The 15,424-nt window shown below is 58.1% G+C and overlaps 2 protein-coding genes across 5 annotated transcripts in view; one reads left to right on the top strand and one right to left on the bottom strand.

The window, feature by feature from the left end:
* The first annotated feature begins 7,267 nt into the window (after nucleotides 1-7,267).
* Hic1 (HIC ZBTB transcriptional repressor 1) lies at nucleotides 7,268-11,920 on the top strand. The gene is made up of 2 exons (XM_047547546.1): nucleotides 7,268-7,420; nucleotides 8,890-11,920. The coding sequence occupies exon 2, from the start codon at nucleotides 8,910-8,912 to the stop codon at nucleotides 11,052-11,054; it is 2,145 nt and encodes a 714-aa protein (XP_047403502.1). The 5' UTR covers nucleotides 7,268-7,420; nucleotides 8,890-8,909; the 3' UTR covers nucleotides 11,055-11,920.
* Nucleotides 11,921-12,065: 145 nt separating this feature from the next.
* Nucleotides 12,066-15,424, bottom strand: part of Smg6 (SMG6 nonsense mediated mRNA decay factor) — a 239,452-nt gene continuing 236,093 nt past the window's right edge. For all 4 annotated transcript variants that reach the window (XM_047547528.1, XM_047547531.1, XM_047547529.1 and 1 more), the window contains one exon: nucleotides 12,066-13,852. In XM_047547528.1, coding sequence (XP_047403484.1) covers nucleotides 13,722-13,852 — 131 coding nt within the window. In that variant the 3' untranslated portion in view covers nucleotides 12,066-13,721. The remainder of the gene's footprint in view (nucleotides 13,853-15,424) is intronic.

Raw genomic sequence — 15,424 nt, 5'->3', positions numbered from 1 at the left:
TCTTTTTCTCTACTGCAGAAGATGAGCAGAGACGCCACCTCTCAGTACTAAATCTGTTGTGGGCCTCAGCTTCTCAATCCGTAAAATATGTTGGGGGACACATTGAATGATTTGTAAGATACCAAACAACTCTAACATTCTATAATCAGTCCTCTGAGCACATCTTTCAGATGGGTTTAACTGCAAAAGACTTGGCCTTAATTCAAAATATCCCTACCATTTATTTTTTCTCCCTCCCTCATTCTCTCTCTTCCTCCTTTTGTATGGTACTGGGGATTTATCCCAGGCCATTTTTCTTTTCTACTTCTGATTATACCTTGGAGTCCTAAAACTTTAGAGAGAGTCCTGTAGCAAAGAGCCCTTCAACACCCCCAGTCCCAGAACAGATGTACAGGGATGTTTTGCCTAAATGACCAGATCTGATCTCTCCTCCCAATACCATCCCCTTATAAACATATAGCAGCCTAATAAATACTCAAAACTGAAATTGTATTTTGCTGTTTTCAAAGATATTCACTTCCAGGAGTGGAAGGTGTAGCTCAGTGATAGAGCACCTGCTTAGCATTTACAAGGCCCTGCATTCCATCTTTAGCACCCTAAAAAATAAAAGCCAGGCACAGTGACACACCTGTATCCCAGTTATGCTGGAGTGCGAAGTAGGAGGATCAGGAGTTCAAGGCTGTCCTGCTCAACTTTGTGAGACCTGTCTCGGAATAAAAAAGGGCTGAGGATGTAGCTCATTGGTAGAGTGCCATGGGGTTCAATCCCCAGTACCAAAACAAAAACATTTTTCCATTTGTTTGATCCTCAAAATACACCTTTCAAGAGGGATTATTGTCCCATTACAGAAGGGTCAGAAGCAGAACATGGTCACTTAGCCACTTGAAGCTGGGTTGTACCTTCCTGGTGCACTACTCTCACCTGCACAGAATACTTTTTGCCCCCAGATGTCCACTGGAATCAAATGCCTTTTAATCTAGCATCTCAGGATCCAGTAGGGTGTTGATTATCTGGGAAACCAGCACCAGCTGTCTTAGAAATAATTTAGCAAAGGAAGAAGCGTGTGGAGAGGGAAGAAAAACTGGGTTATTGGGTGGCGGAGGTGGGTCGCATCAACTATTCCCAGCACCATCCCTGGTGAAGTCCTGCACCTCATAGTCACAGCCAGCTTCTGCAGTGGGTGATATTGGCAGTGACAGGTGACACACACAGTAATGTTTTTGAGGAAGTCATTTCTCACACTTCACTAGCACAAGAGAACTTCTGCCTCTGATACTATTATTTTTGTTGAATTTGAGAAACCCTGAAATTGCAATTCAGCACCTAGAGAGAGACTGAATTGAGAATGCTGATATGTTCAGATAATGCTTTTAGAAACCAGGTCCCTCCACTTAAAAAAATATAAATATATATATATATATATATATATATATATATATATATATATAATACATATATATAAAATTGTAGATGGACACAATACCTTTAGTTCACCCATTTATTTTTTATGTGGTGCTGAGGATCGAACCCAGTGCCTCACACATGCTAGGCAAGCACTCCACCTCTGAGCCCAGGTCCCTCCACTTTAATAGTCTGTGTGGCTCCTGAAAAATTCTGGAGAAGGGAGTGAGCAGAGGCTGTGTCTCCATTAAGAAATGGATTCAAAGGTTTCTTTCCCTTCTTTCGTCCCTGCCTCCCTCCTTTCTTTCTTGTTGGGGGGTTGAACCCAGGGGCTTTGCCACTGAGCTGCACCCCAGCACTTTCTTTTCTTTTTTTATTTGAGACAGTTGCCGAGGGGCTCGCTAAGTTGCTGAGGCTGACCTTGAACTAGTGATCCTCTTGCCTACCTCTTCTTCTCAAATCGCTGGTATTACAGGCGTGAGCCACCGCACCCACTCAAAGGTTTATTCGTTGCCCTCTCCCTGTTCAACTACGAGTTCCTGGAAGAATGGTGTGGCGTATTTAAGAAAATTTTCACTGTATACCCACTTCAGTCCCCGCAAGCAAACAACATTCTTCTATGCCTCCCGGTCCCAGCAGCCTGCCTCCCACCGATGAGAAAAGAATCCCTATCCCAGAACAACCCCATTCTCTTGCCGTCCCTCTACAGCGATACCGCCACTAGGAGGACAGAGCAGACACTGAGGCGGATTTTCAGACACTCTGCGGACAGTACTTCCTGCTGTGCTTGGGTGGATGCGCTGCAGTCAGACCCTCGGGGCCTGCCTTTGCCTGCCTTTGCCTTCCTGCGCACACCTCCCTCCTTCCATCCCCGTGGACACATCCAATCTTGGCTCGCCTCCCCCGCCTCCTACTGCTCAGCGTCTCCCGAAACCCCGGTTAGCATGAAACTGTGGTGCGGCGCGTGGGCGTGCTGCGGGGCGACCATGGCTGTAGACTGTTACCTCCGGTTCCCACAGTAACAATCGAAAGCCACGGTTGCCCTGGAGACGCGGGGGCGGGACGCGCACCGCTGACGACACCGCGGCGGCTTCTGACAGGCTGACGTCAGCACTGCGGGGCGGTGGGGGGCGAGTGGGGGGCGGATGGGGGGCGGTGGCGCGGGCGTAGGATGGCTCGCGTGGCCTGCGGCTGGGGCTGGGGTTGTGCGAGGGTGCGTGTAGGTCCGCTGCCCCTCTTAGCCCCTGGACACACCGAATTGGACAGCTAGAAGCTGGCACCCGCACTGGATCAGCACCACGGACAGCGGCGGCGCGGGCTAGCGAGCTTGGGGCTGAGGAACCCCCAAGGACTAAAGGGTCCTGGGGCGCGGCGGGCGGTCGGGTCCGCGGTCCTGGGGCGGGGCCAGGCGTCGGTGGCCGTGACTGGAGACTGTTACTGAGGGCGGCCCGGGCAGTAAGCAGTCTAGAGCCAAGGTGCCGGCGCACTGCCCAGGTGGGTGTGGCCCCGTCGCCCGCGGTTGGGGACGCTGCTTCTCCTCCTTCCCCAGGTCTCCCACCCTTCTTGGCCCCTGCACTCGCGGACAAGCACGCGACTCCTGACGTCAGAATCCAGTGACGTCAAAGATGTCCCAGCGGGGAGGCACTTCCGGTGACGGGGAGGGTCGCTGGGGTGGGGCGGGGCGGTTTGGCCTCGGCCCCGCCCCCGCCTGGTCCTGAGAGGACAGCTCCGCTCGCAGAGGCGGGAAGCCTTGGGCGTAGCTGGACTAGCCAGACGCGACCAGACCGGACCGGGAGGGGGCACCGGGACAGAATGCGGGGCGGGGTGAGGGTCCCGAGAGACCCGCAACCAAGGCGACGGGCCGGTGACCGTCTGTCTCTCGCTGGTGTCCCCGTTCAGCTGGTAGTGGGCAGCGAGGCTGAGTCACCACGCAGTCCAGAGGGGAGAAAATGAGGGGGCGCGTCTCCTGTGGTGCTAGCACCTTCTCCCCACTTTCTTGGGAGGATGGCGTAGGAACCCCACAGAATGCCTCGGCGACTCTGGGGTCTGTCCTCTGCTCGATGTTGCTCCAAAGTGGCCGCATCTCCATCTGGACTCCCGCAGGTGCTGAGCGAGGTTGTGTCAGCCCTCTGGTCCCGGTTCCACCAGCTGCGAAGGACCCGCGTCCCTCCCAACCGGTTCCAATCCCCACTCCGGAGAGACCCTCCAACCCACCGCCCCTCGGTCTCCTCCTTGCCCTCCCATCAGTTCGCGCAACGGTCCATCTGTGTGGCCCCGTTGGCTGGTTGGTCCCGCTTACCTGGCGGGCCGCATCGCGCCAGCGCCCGCTCGCCTCCCGCAGCCAGGCCGGCTCGGCTGCTTTTATAGGAGCGCGTAGTACTCGTGCGGCGGCTCATTCATGCGGCCGCGGCTCCTACACACTGACGCGCTGCCGACGTCAGCAGGGAATTTAGGAAACGGGAAAAGGGGCTATTTATAGTGGAGAGGCAGGGAGGGGGGATGGTGGGGGTGGGGACCGAAGCGACCGAGAGCTGGGAAGTGGAGGAGGGTGCACGGAAGCAGGATCGGGTAGGAGGAGCCCGCGCCCCCTGTCCTGGCCTACAAAGGGTTAACTTTCCGGAACTGCTGACTGGGGGGCTGGGGGAGGATAGTGCAGGGAGGGTGCTTCGGGCCTGGGCCTGTTACATGTTTATTCACTCTCCTCTTCCGGAGCTCTGGGACTCCTGCGGACTCAGTCCACTAATCCCACCCACCTTCGGGGGTCCTCACACGGTAGCCCCAACCCCATTCATCAGTTGCTGGACCCAACAACTCTGATGTTATAGGATGCCCACAGACGTGTCACACCCCACATGGCCTCTATAGTGTCGTCATCCTTTTTTCCTGGGGGGTATAGGGAAGGAAGCTAGATCCACTGAGGGGTCTAGGGCACAGCTGATGCAGTGGCATGCCTTAGGGATACTGGGGGTGAAGGGGAAAAGGTAGGAGAGCCCACGAATCTTGGAAGGCTTTGGTGTAGGAGACTGGACCAGAGAAAGAAGTCCCAGTGGGGATCTAGTTACCAGTGAGGAGCTGGAGACCGGAGGAAAGGTAAAGAAGTTGAGAATGACCTGGGCTTCCCAGAAATGAGCAAAAGGTCCTCTATGACGGAGTGGTGGGAAGGTATCAGGAGTTCTTGGCAAGCAGAAGGAGGACAGATAGGCAGTGCGAAGCCCTGAAACCCATGGGCCACCTCAGCATTCATTTGTGGAATAATGGGGATTGGCAGGGCTCACATGAGGGTGCAGGAGACCAGGGCTCAGCAACTTGGAGGGAGGGGTCTCCAGGGGTGGCAGGGACCACTGTCTAGAGGAGTTTGGTTTCCTGAGGGTCAGAATTTGGCAAGAGGAACCCATGCCATAAGGGGCAGAGTTCCCCTAAACATCAGTGGGGAGATGAATAGTACTGGCCTAGCCCAGCCCTATCCCCAGGCTTTAAGTGGGTCAGAAGAAGTGTATTCAGAGACAGCTGGACAAGTTGAACTGGACAAGGGGAGCTTCTCCTCACTTTCTTTGGAGGATGGTGTGGGGAAGAAGCAGCTGTCTAGTGGAACTGAAGCAGGGAAAGGTCAAAGATTGAAGGATGAAGTCTACAGGACTCCCTGGGAATTCTGATGCTGCCACTGCGCTAGAGGCAGGGCTATGAAACCCTCCCCATACTGAAGCAAGGAGGACTCCAGGGTAGGAGTGCGGACAGTGACTTAATTGGGGAATGGACCTAGGACAAGTGCTGAAGAACAAAAACAAAGATCGTGGGCACAGCAGATCCTGGGATTGGATCAGTGGTTAGCCTATGCTGCAGAGAAGGTGGCATAAAGGCTGAGGAACTCTTTTCAAAGCTCAGATGATCTAAAGGGAGAAAAGATTAAAGAGATGAGGTTAGAGAGGACCTTTTTGTCCCTTGGAATTTGGCTTCTTAGAAGTTTGTTTTGTTTTAGGGGGAAAGGAGGTACCAGCGTTTGTCCCAGCAGTGCTATTTTCAGGAATACCTTCCTATCCAGTGGGTGAACTCCTATTCATCTGTCAAAACCCAGCTTCAAGGGCTTTTTTTTTTTTTTTTTTTTTTTTTTGTGGTGCTAGGGATTGAACCCAGGGCCTTGTGCTTGCGAGGCAAGCACTCTACCAACCGAGCTATCTCCCCAGCCCACTCAAGAGCGCTTCTAAAGAACCTACTCATCGCTCTTCAACACTCCGTATACACTTTCAACTTAGCCCCACAGCATGTCCCTTGGCAGAGATGTTGGGATACACCTTCCCTAGAGGCCAGTAACATTGAAGTTAATCATTTTCGTCTCTGGAACCTCAGTGCTTGTTTGGTGAGAACGCCATGGTGAGATAAAAGCGTCGATATAGATTAGATGGATCCAGAGCACGCAACGCAAACAGGATGAGGGACTGACTCAAGATGCAGCAGGAGTCAGGTGGACCTATCTAGACTAGAAGCTGCCTCCAGGCTCTGAAGCAGCCTGCGGAGGAAACAGAGCCTCTGGGGGGCGCCCAAGACCTTGGTGTCTGAAGGGAACAGCTAGTGGCTACACCGGCAGCCCCTCGCCGAGTGACTCAGCCACTACCTCTGGCGGGGGCGTGGGGGCCAGAGGACAGCGCGGAGGGTGGCAAGCGCGGTTCTCGCCCGCCAGAGGCCGGGTGCGGTTGCTAAGCTCTCCAAGGCCTCCGAGAACCGCGATCTGGGCGAACCACATCAGTGTTACTATGGTAACACTGAGCCCCGGCCTCCCGCTTTCGGCCACTGAGGGAGGCGCAGCCAATCAGAAGCTGCGGGCGTTCTCGAGGACACCTCCCAGCACGTGGGCGGGGGTCAGGAGGTGCGGGGGGTGGGGGGGGAGGCGGAGCGTGGGCCGAGGAGCTGCGGTATTTGTAACAGTCTTGATGCGTTCACCCAGCTGCACTGGGACACTTCCGGAGTAGTTGTGGAGCACCCCAAGAGTTAGTGCAGGGTTCCCTCCGGAAGAGCCATTACTCTCATGAACCAGAGTGATGGACCATCTGGGGAGGTCCCAAGCCTGTCTTGTTTCTCTCTGTGCGGATAGGTTGGAATAAAGCCACTCACGGGAGTCCTTCAGAACGCCTCAGAGGGAATCTAGGGGCTGGGGACTGTCCGGCCATTTCCAGTCAAGTTTCCTAGGGTTCCTGCAGAGACCCTCAACTTCAGGGTGGGCTATTATAGTTTATTACTATAAACTATATATATTGCCCAGATTCACGGGATTTCTACCTAGCAGCCCTTGGAGTATTACAGGCAGCTGAGACTCCAGGAGGGGGCGCGGGCGTCTGTGTAAACATGCGTGTCAGTGAATGTCACTGGTAGGGTCTGGGGGCAAACTGGTTTATGCTGTGCAAACCTAACACGTATGAGAGTGAGGGTGGGCGTGTTGGGGAGTAGGTCCAAGTGGACAATCGCCTCCAGGAATGTCTAAGGAGAGTTCCCCGAGATCGCCTACCTTCATCTCCTTTGGGATTATCATAACCTCCATCTCGCTACCTACTTTCACCCCTATTGTAGAATTCCTCCTCGAGGGCAAGACTTCCGAATTGAAGTTATGTACCTAGAAAAATGTACGCAGAAGGGCTCAGCTCAAAACCCCAAGGTCTATGGACTTGCATTTGGGACTTGGAGTCCAGGTGGACACATCTGGAGGAGTGAACCTGCAGATTGGTCTCCTGCCCAGTTGGGCATCTGCGAATCTCCAGCCCAGGTGCGCCAGAGGTTGTTGTGGTGCAGCGCAGAGTTCCACACTGCCGCGAGGTGGCGCCATAGCCGCAGCAGCGCCTGCCGGCCCCGGCCGTTCCAGATAAGAGTGTGCGGAAAGCGCGGCGAGGCTGAGACGCGACCAGGACGCGGGGAGGACGGACCAGCAGGACAGACCGACCGGGGGCCCGGCGGGCGGAGGGCAGCGCAGCGCAGCCACGTCCCCCCTGGATCCGCCGGCAGCCGGGCCCGGGGCTTCCGACATGCCCCCCAGGTGGGTCCTGGAGCTGGGGACCGGGAGGGACAAGGGACCTGGGACAACCGGGTCCTCGCGCGCTGGCCGCCTCAGGCGCATCTTCTGGCGCGGGCGCCCCATCGCGATTGGCGGCAGGCGTTCAAGGTTCCGAATGTCTCCCTAAGAGGCCTCAGGACCGCTGGGCCGCTGCTCCGCGCCGGGTTCACCGCGGGGTCAGCGGCCCGAGGCCGGCTCTGCCCGCACATGGGCTGAAGAGGCAAGGAGAAGGGAAGGGGAGCTGGCGGGCGGGGCTGGCAGGGGCGCTGCCCTGGCACAGCTCGGCGCCTGGCAGCGGGGCGGGTGGGGCGCAGGCTAGGAGCTGCCACCGCCGCGGGGAGGAAGGACCGGCCGGGCTGTGGCTGCAGGTAACGGACTGTGAGGTCCTGCGGGCCAGGCGGGGAATGGGGTAGGGCGGGCGAGCAGGAGGGCAGGGAAGCTCAGGACGTGGTTCAGGCCCGCAGCCGCCTGGCCGCTGGAATTGGGGACCGTGAGGAAAGGCTGGGAGCGGAGGGACTGGGGCTGGCACGCTTCTCTCCCGCCCTGTCTGAAGTTGGGAAACTTTTCCCCAAGTTTGGGGCGGCCGAGTTCTGGGGGAGAGGGGGCCGAGGGGAGCTGGGGAGGGAGGCGCCGGGTGTGCTAATGTACAGCTGAGGCCGAAGCCGGGGCCGGAACGCGGGTGGGGCGCAGGCCGAGGTCAGGGCAGCAGCCGGCTGCTCGCCGTGCCCGCCCGGGGCGCTGCCCCCTCCCTCCCCTGGGAGCTGCGTGGCTCCCCCCTCCCCCCCACCTGCTTCCTGCCTCAGCCTCCTGCCCCGATATAACGCCCTCCCCGCGCCGGGGCCCGGCCTTCGCGCTCTGCCCGCCACGGCAGCCGCTGCCTCCGCTCCTCGCGCCGCTGCCCCGGCCCCAAACGAGGGCCTGACAGCCCCTGATCAGGGCGGCGCCGGTGGGCACCGCGCTCGCGTCCTCCGTAACACCTCTCCCAATTGGGGCAACTTCTTCCGAGGCGGGAGGTGTTTCTTATTCGGCTCCCTTTATCCCCATTTGGGCAAACTTCTCGGCCCTGAATGACTTTTCCTGAAGCGGACATTTTACTTAAATCGGGTAACTGTCTCCGGAAAGGGTCACTTCGCCTGAACAGTTTTCTCCTTGGAAGTCCCCAGCACCAAACCCGTGTGCCCAGCAGCGTCTGGGCCTGGGGCGCACAGGCCAGCCTGGCCTCCTCTCCATCCGCAGGCGTTCTCCTCCTGCTCCTTCTTCTTCTTCGGGCCAGCCGGCCTAGGCTTCCATTCCAGGAGGCCGCCGAACCTCCTCTACCAGTGTCCAGGCCGCGGTGCTCGATGCCCCTGCTCAGCTGAGGGAAAGGGGAAGTAGAGGGGAGGAGTGCCTGTCTGGGTACAGGCGGCGAGGGCGCTGCGCGGCTCTTACCCGGGTGGTGTGTGTCCCCGCAGGAGAGTGTGTTGGGCAGACGATGCTGGACACGATGGAGGCGCCCGGCCACTCGAGGCAGCTGCTCCTGCAGCTCAACAACCAGCGCACCAAGGGCTTCTTGTGCGACGTGATCATCGTGGTGCAGAACGCCCTCTTCCGCGCGCACAAGAACGTGCTGGCGGCCAGCAGCGCCTACCTCAAGTCCCTGGTGGTGCATGACAACCTGCTAAACCTGGACCATGACATGGTGAGCCCGGCAGTATTCCGCCTGGTTCTGGACTTCATTTACACCGGTCGCCTGGCTGACGGTGCAGAGGCGGCGGCGGCCGCTGCCGTAGCCCCAGGGACCGAGCCGAGCCTGGGCGCTGTGCTGGCTGCCGCTAGCTACCTGCAAATCCCTGACCTCGTGGCGCTGTGTAAGAAGCGCCTCAAGCGCCACGGCAAGTACTGCCACCTGCGGGGAGGCGGCAGTGGTGGCGGCGGCTATGCGCCCTACGGGAGGCCGGGACGGGGCCTGAGGGCGGCCACGCCAGTCATCCAGGCCTGCTACTCGTCCCCCGCCGGGCCCCCACCGCCGCCCTCCTCCGAGCCGCCGTCGGGCCCCGAGGCCGCGGTCAACACTCACTGTGCGGAGCTGTACGCTTCGGGCCCGGGCCCAGCCACCGCACTCTGTATACCCGAGCGCCGCTGCTCCCCGCTCTGCGGCCTGGACCTGTCCAAGAAGAGCCCACCGGGCTCTGCGGCTTCTGAGCGGCCGCTGAGTGAACGCGAGCTGCCCCCGCGTCCGGACAGCCCTCCCAGCGCCGGCCCCGCCGCCTACAAGGAGCCACCACTCACCCTGCCGCCGCTGCCGCCGCTGCCCTTCCAAAAGTTGGAGGAGGCCGCACCGCCTCCGGACCCGTTCCGTGGGAGCGGTGGCAGCCCGGGACCCGAGCCCCCCGGTCGCCCCGACGGGCCCAGCCTCCTCTACCGCTGGATGAAGCACGAGCCGGGCCTGGGTAGCTACGGCGACGAACTGGGTAGGGAGCGCGGTTCCCCAGGCGAGCGCTGCGAGGAGCGCGGCGGGGACGTGGCCACTTCGCCTGGGGGGCCCCCGCTTGGCCTGGTGCCTCCACCCCGATACCCGGGTAGCCTGGACGGGCCCGGCGCGGGCGGTGACGGCGACGACTACAAGAGCAGCAGCGAGGAGACTGGCAGCAGTGAGGATCCCAGCCCACCTGGAGGCCATCTCGAAGGCTACCCATGCCCGCACCTGGCTTATGGAGAGCCAGAAAGCTTTGGTGACAACCTGTACGTGTGCATCCCCTGCGGCAAGGGTTTCCCCAGCTCTGAGCAGCTGAATGCGCACGTGGAGGCTCACGTGGAGGAGGAGGAGGCGCTGTATGGTAGGGCTGAGGCGGCTGAGGTGGCTGCTGGGGCAGCGGGCTTAGGGCCCCCTTTTGGCGGTGGTGGGGACAAGGTCGCTGGGGCTCCCGGTGGCCTGGGAGAGCTACTTCGGCCATATCGATGCGCGTCCTGCGACAAGAGCTACAAGGATCCAGCCACGTTGCGGCAGCACGAGAAGACGCACTGGCTGACCCGGCCCTATCCATGCACCATCTGTGGGAAGAAGTTCACGCAGCGCGGGACCATGACGCGCCACATGCGCAGCCACCTGGGCCTCAAGCCCTTTGCATGCGACGCGTGCGGCATGCGCTTCACACGCCAGTACCGCCTCACAGAGCACATGCGCATCCACTCCGGCGAGAAGCCCTACGAGTGCCAGGTGTGCGGTGGCAAGTTCGCACAGCAACGCAACCTCATCAGCCACATGAAGATGCACGCTGTGGGTGGCGCGGCCGGCGCGGCCAGCGCGCTTGCAGGCCTAGGGGGGCTACCTGGCGTCCCTGGCCCCGACGGCAAGGGCAAGCTCGACTTCCCGGAGGGCGTCTTTGCAGTGGCTCGCCTCACCGCTGAACAGCTGAGCTTGAAGCAGCAGGACAAGGCAGCTGCAGCCGAGCTGCTGGCGCAAACCACGCACTTCCTGCACGACCCCAAGGTGGCGCTCGAGAGCCTCTACCCGCTGGCCAAATTCACCGCGGAGCTGGGCCTTAGCCCAGACAAGGCGGCGGAGGTGCTGAGCCAAGGCGCTCACCTGGCTGCCGGACCCGACGGCAGGACCATCGACCGTTTCTCCCCGACCTAGCGCGCCCCTCGCTGGTCCGCCTTCGCCTTGCCGCTGCTTCGCGGCCCGGCTCGTACCCCTAGAGAGAAGCGCGGCACACCGCGCCTGGGACTAGTAGCAGCGGCATCGTCGCCGCAGTGGCGGCCCCACCTCTTTGCGGCCTCACCTGGCCTCACTGCTTTGTGCCTTAGCCCGGGGGTGGGGATGGGGGAAAACCCCGGGACCGGGTGGGATGGGGGAAGGGAGATTTATATTTTTGATATCAGCTTTGACCAAAGGAGACCCCGGCCTCTCCCCGCCTCTTCCTGTGGTTCGTTGGCCCCCTTCCCCCGGCTCCGTGCTGCTCTTGGGGGGAGGGGTGTCACTGTTGGGGCGCTCCCAGCCCTACCTCCGGCCCTTGCGACCACACCCATTCTCACTGTGAATCTCCCTGCTGGGGTCGGAGTGTTGGGCAGAGTTGGGGAGAGGGGAGGGGACTGAGCCGGCCGGAGGGTCCCCACCTTCTGCTCCTGCCCACCCCGGGACTGATAATGTGAAGTTCCTCATTTTGCACAAGTGGCACTAGCCCCAGGGCCAACCCTTTCCTCCCCAACCACCAAGGGTGAGGAGTTATGGGGCCAGGGCTCAAACAGCCCTGGCTTGCCTGGTCTCCCACTCCCGCGGTGTCCCTTACCCTTCCCTGGGGCCCCGGACCATATTTATTGCATGCTCCCCGGGTGGCCCCCCATCCTGAGCCCAGCCTAGGCTGGGCTGGGCTGGAAAGCGGTCTCCTTAGCTCCCTCCTTCTATTTTGTATATTTCCTACCTTGTACACAGGCTCTTCCAGAGCCGCTTCCATTTTCTATACTCGAACCAAACAGCAATAAAGCAGTAACCAAGGTTCCCAATCCAGCTGCTCTCTTCTGCCCCTGCATGTGGACATGGGTGGGCTGCACCAGGGTCGGTGGAAGTGCCTCATGCATACATACAGGTGTACAAGCCTGGACCTGCCTCCCCTCCCCAAACCCAGAAACGGATCAGCAAGAGGTCAGATATGTTTCATAACTAAAAATTTATTAAGGAAACAAAACCAGTGCTGCAAATGGGACAGAAAGAAGAGATGGGTCTCCCACCCACCCAGTCATTGGACTTCAGCCAGGGAGAGGATCTTAAAGGAGAGGTTGGGGATCTTGTCTCCCAAAGAGCCCAGTCTTCTGAGTTGAGACTCTGGGGAACTTACACCTGCAAACCACTGGCTTTGGCCTTGCTGCACAGCCCCCCTTTTTGGCATAATTTTGGGCCGCTGGGAGGGCACAACTCCCATCCTCTGGGAAGACTGTACTGTCAGTGGGTTGTTGGGGGATACCCCCACTGGTCCCATCAAGATTTACCTCTGCCACACCTCGGACCCTGCCTTCCAGTAAGGCCTCCTTATCTCTGCCCTTGGGTAGGAGGAACTTATTCCCTGTAGGAAGCCTCCCGAGTGAGGTTGTGAACATGGGTACCAAGTAATGGGTGACAAAAACTCTAAGACTAAAGGACCCCTGTGTCAGTTCTTCTGGGGAGTGGAGGGCAAAGCCAGAAACTGTGAACATGCCGGGTGGGGAAAAGCTCCTCTGGGCACTGGACTGCCCTACCCACAGGCTGGGCTGTACCAGCCTGGAAGCTTCTCAGCACAGGGGTCTGGGAAGGAAAGACACATGGAAATCTTTATTAGGTTGCTGACACAGGTAGCAGAGGAGGAAGATTCAGAGTGAGAACTTCCATAACAAGGAACTGAGGTAAAGAAGTTGGGGGCCTAGGGAGGGTGAAAGGAACCAACTAGAAAGGGAAGCAGGTGAGAAGATATTCTGTAGGGAGGGCAAGCAAGGAGGGGGATAAGAATTGAGGAAATTTCCCACAGAGGGGGTTCAAGCAAAAGGCAGGCTGATGGGGGGACAGGGAACAGGTAAAGGCCACCCAGGAAGCATGGGCCTGAGACCAGATTCCTTTCCCTTTAGACCCATGACCATTCAAGGAAAACCAAGGCGCACAGTACAAGAGACCCAGATTGATGTGGATGGGAAAAGTAGCAGCAAGATGGGAAAGGAGTAGCAGGATGAGTGTGAGTTTTCAGGTGGGGTTAGAAGAGGTGGGGACCTAGGGCTGCTGTTAGGGACATGGTGTCCAGAATCTAATTTGGGTCCATGGGGGATCCAGGCCTTAGGGAGATGGAGACACATCCCAGGCACTAGTCATGATGTAACCAAAGCCTCTTGGATACATCCAAGACAGATACACCTGCAGATTAAAGGGGCCTGTGATTTCACCTGTGTCCGATGGAAACTGTAAAATCTCTGCCCCATTACCACTAGAGAAAGTGGTGAGTCCTTGGGGTGAGCAGGCCTTCCCCCAGCCCTGGAATGAGATGGGAGGGAGAAAGGCTGAGAGGACTGGTGGCCTATCTGGCTTGCCCACCTGCTGTTGCTTTAGCCAGCCACTTCCCTGCTAAATCCTGCCCAGGAGGGTCCCAGCAGCTTCCACCCGACCCTTGGGAGGGGCTCTGTGAGGAGCAGCTCCCTCACAGCACGGCCACGGCGTGGGTTGGAAGAGGATGGTTTATTGTCTGGGTGGATTGGTGGCTCAGGCCCGTGGGCATCTTCCGTGCTACAGTGGCGCCTGGTGGCCTCTCAGGAACGGTTCCATGGGGGTGGGCCCTGGCATGGCCCCTCAGCCCACCTGGGCCCACGTGAGGAAGGCTGGGATGTCCCGCACAGGCACATTCCTTGTCAGTGCCTTCACCCGCAGGTTCCGGTCGTCAGTCAGTAGCACTACCTCCCGCAGTAGGCGGATTGGCTCCTCTGTGGGCACAGAAGGCAGAAGAGTTTCACTAAGGACAGGTGGCAGAGGCAGAGGTAATTATCTTGAAGGGGAATGTGGTACTGGAGGGGGCAAAGTCAGCCTTTTGTTGGCCCTTCCATAAGTCCTTTCCTTCACTCAGACTCTCAGCCTAGGGTATCCTTTCCCTACTGTTAGAAAGGGTTGGGATGGGCCAGGGCTGCTCTTTATGAACTCCCACCTCCCACACAGGACTTTGTTCTGCCTTGTGTTTGAGAGTTGCCCAAACCTGTTGGCCTCCACAGACCTGTATTCCAGTATTCTGAACTGAGGGAGTAGAAAAAGCCCCTTGTTTTCCACTTCTCTGACTGCATGGCTGGCCCTGGAAGTGACATTATCCCTCTTTTTGCACAGTCTCTCCTTCTAAGGCCGAGGCTTAAAACATTCAGACATAGAAAAACAAAGATAAACAGAAGCCGGATGCATGGCTCCCAGGTGTGGTGAGAGCTTAGCTGAAGGGAGCTCTGAGAAGGTGGGAAGGGACCCTGGCAGAGTTGTGTCAGGGGGTCCTATGGTTAAGGCCAACTGGTTTCTTCTATTAAATTAATCCATGTATATGTACAAGTATAGAAAAGCAGAGTCAGGATTATCCTCTTGGCTCTCTGTCTCATACCCAAGGGGTAGCTCTTTGTATCCTTCCAGATTTCTTAAAGCACATTTACAAGTACATATGTGTGTGTGTGTGTGTGTGTGTCCCACAACACTGCAATCATACTAGACATACTTACTCAAACTTTATATACTTTAGAGATCTTTCTGTATCAGCATAGATAGCCTTCATTCTTTTAGATGACTTTTTAATCCTGCCATTGCCTCTCTTCCCCTCTCTAACCTTTAATGTACTGGAGGGAACTTAAAGCAGGGCCACTCACTCACACAAGTGATACCCTCACCCCTGGCCTGGCATGCCCACTTGGGTGGCAAGTCCACTCCTCAGTTTCAGGCTGGGCATTTCCTGGAGGAGGTCCTGCAGACAACAAGGCACAGGAAATGTCCTGCAGTGCTTGCAGCTGCGTGGGCTGGGGAACTGCTAACATCCATGTCTGACCTGAGAAGTTTCAAGCTTGCCAGCTCCAGGCTGGGAGGCTGAAAACTGGCTTTCAGTCTCAGGAGTTGTTTGGGGGATGAGGGAGGGAGAAGACTGTGGGGTTGATGGTATGGGAGAGGGGGAGAGGAGGAAGGAAGGTGTGACAGAGGCACATGGCTTTGGTAGGCAGAGGGAGAAGGTGGTGGCTATGGGTAATGGGAGAACCCTTCCAGTGCCTGGGTGGGGACTGGCGCCCTCGGGAACGTAAGTATGGGGTGGGGTGGTGGAGTGTGGTGCTACATGGGGCTTCCAGCTGCCTGGCTGGAGCCCCATCCTTCCTGCCTTGGGCCTCAGACCAGGAGAGTCCCAGGCCAACCAAGGCCCAGCATTGCTGGCAGGGGTCTGCAGGGGTTTCTGTGGATACTTTGAGACAGTTTTAACAATAAACATCCTCTGTTTTGACACTGGTAACTTCACTTTGTTAGAAACCAGAGACTGTCATCTTGTC

The sequence above is a fragment of the Sciurus carolinensis genome, chromosome 3 (genome assembly GCF_902686445.1).
Source record: "Sciurus carolinensis chromosome 3, mSciCar1.2, whole genome shotgun sequence".
NCBI lineage: Eukaryota > Metazoa > Chordata > Mammalia > Rodentia > Sciuridae > Sciurus > Sciurus carolinensis.
The sequence above is the reverse complement of the archived record's forward strand: the minus strand, read 5'-3'. Positions and strand labels throughout refer to the sequence as shown.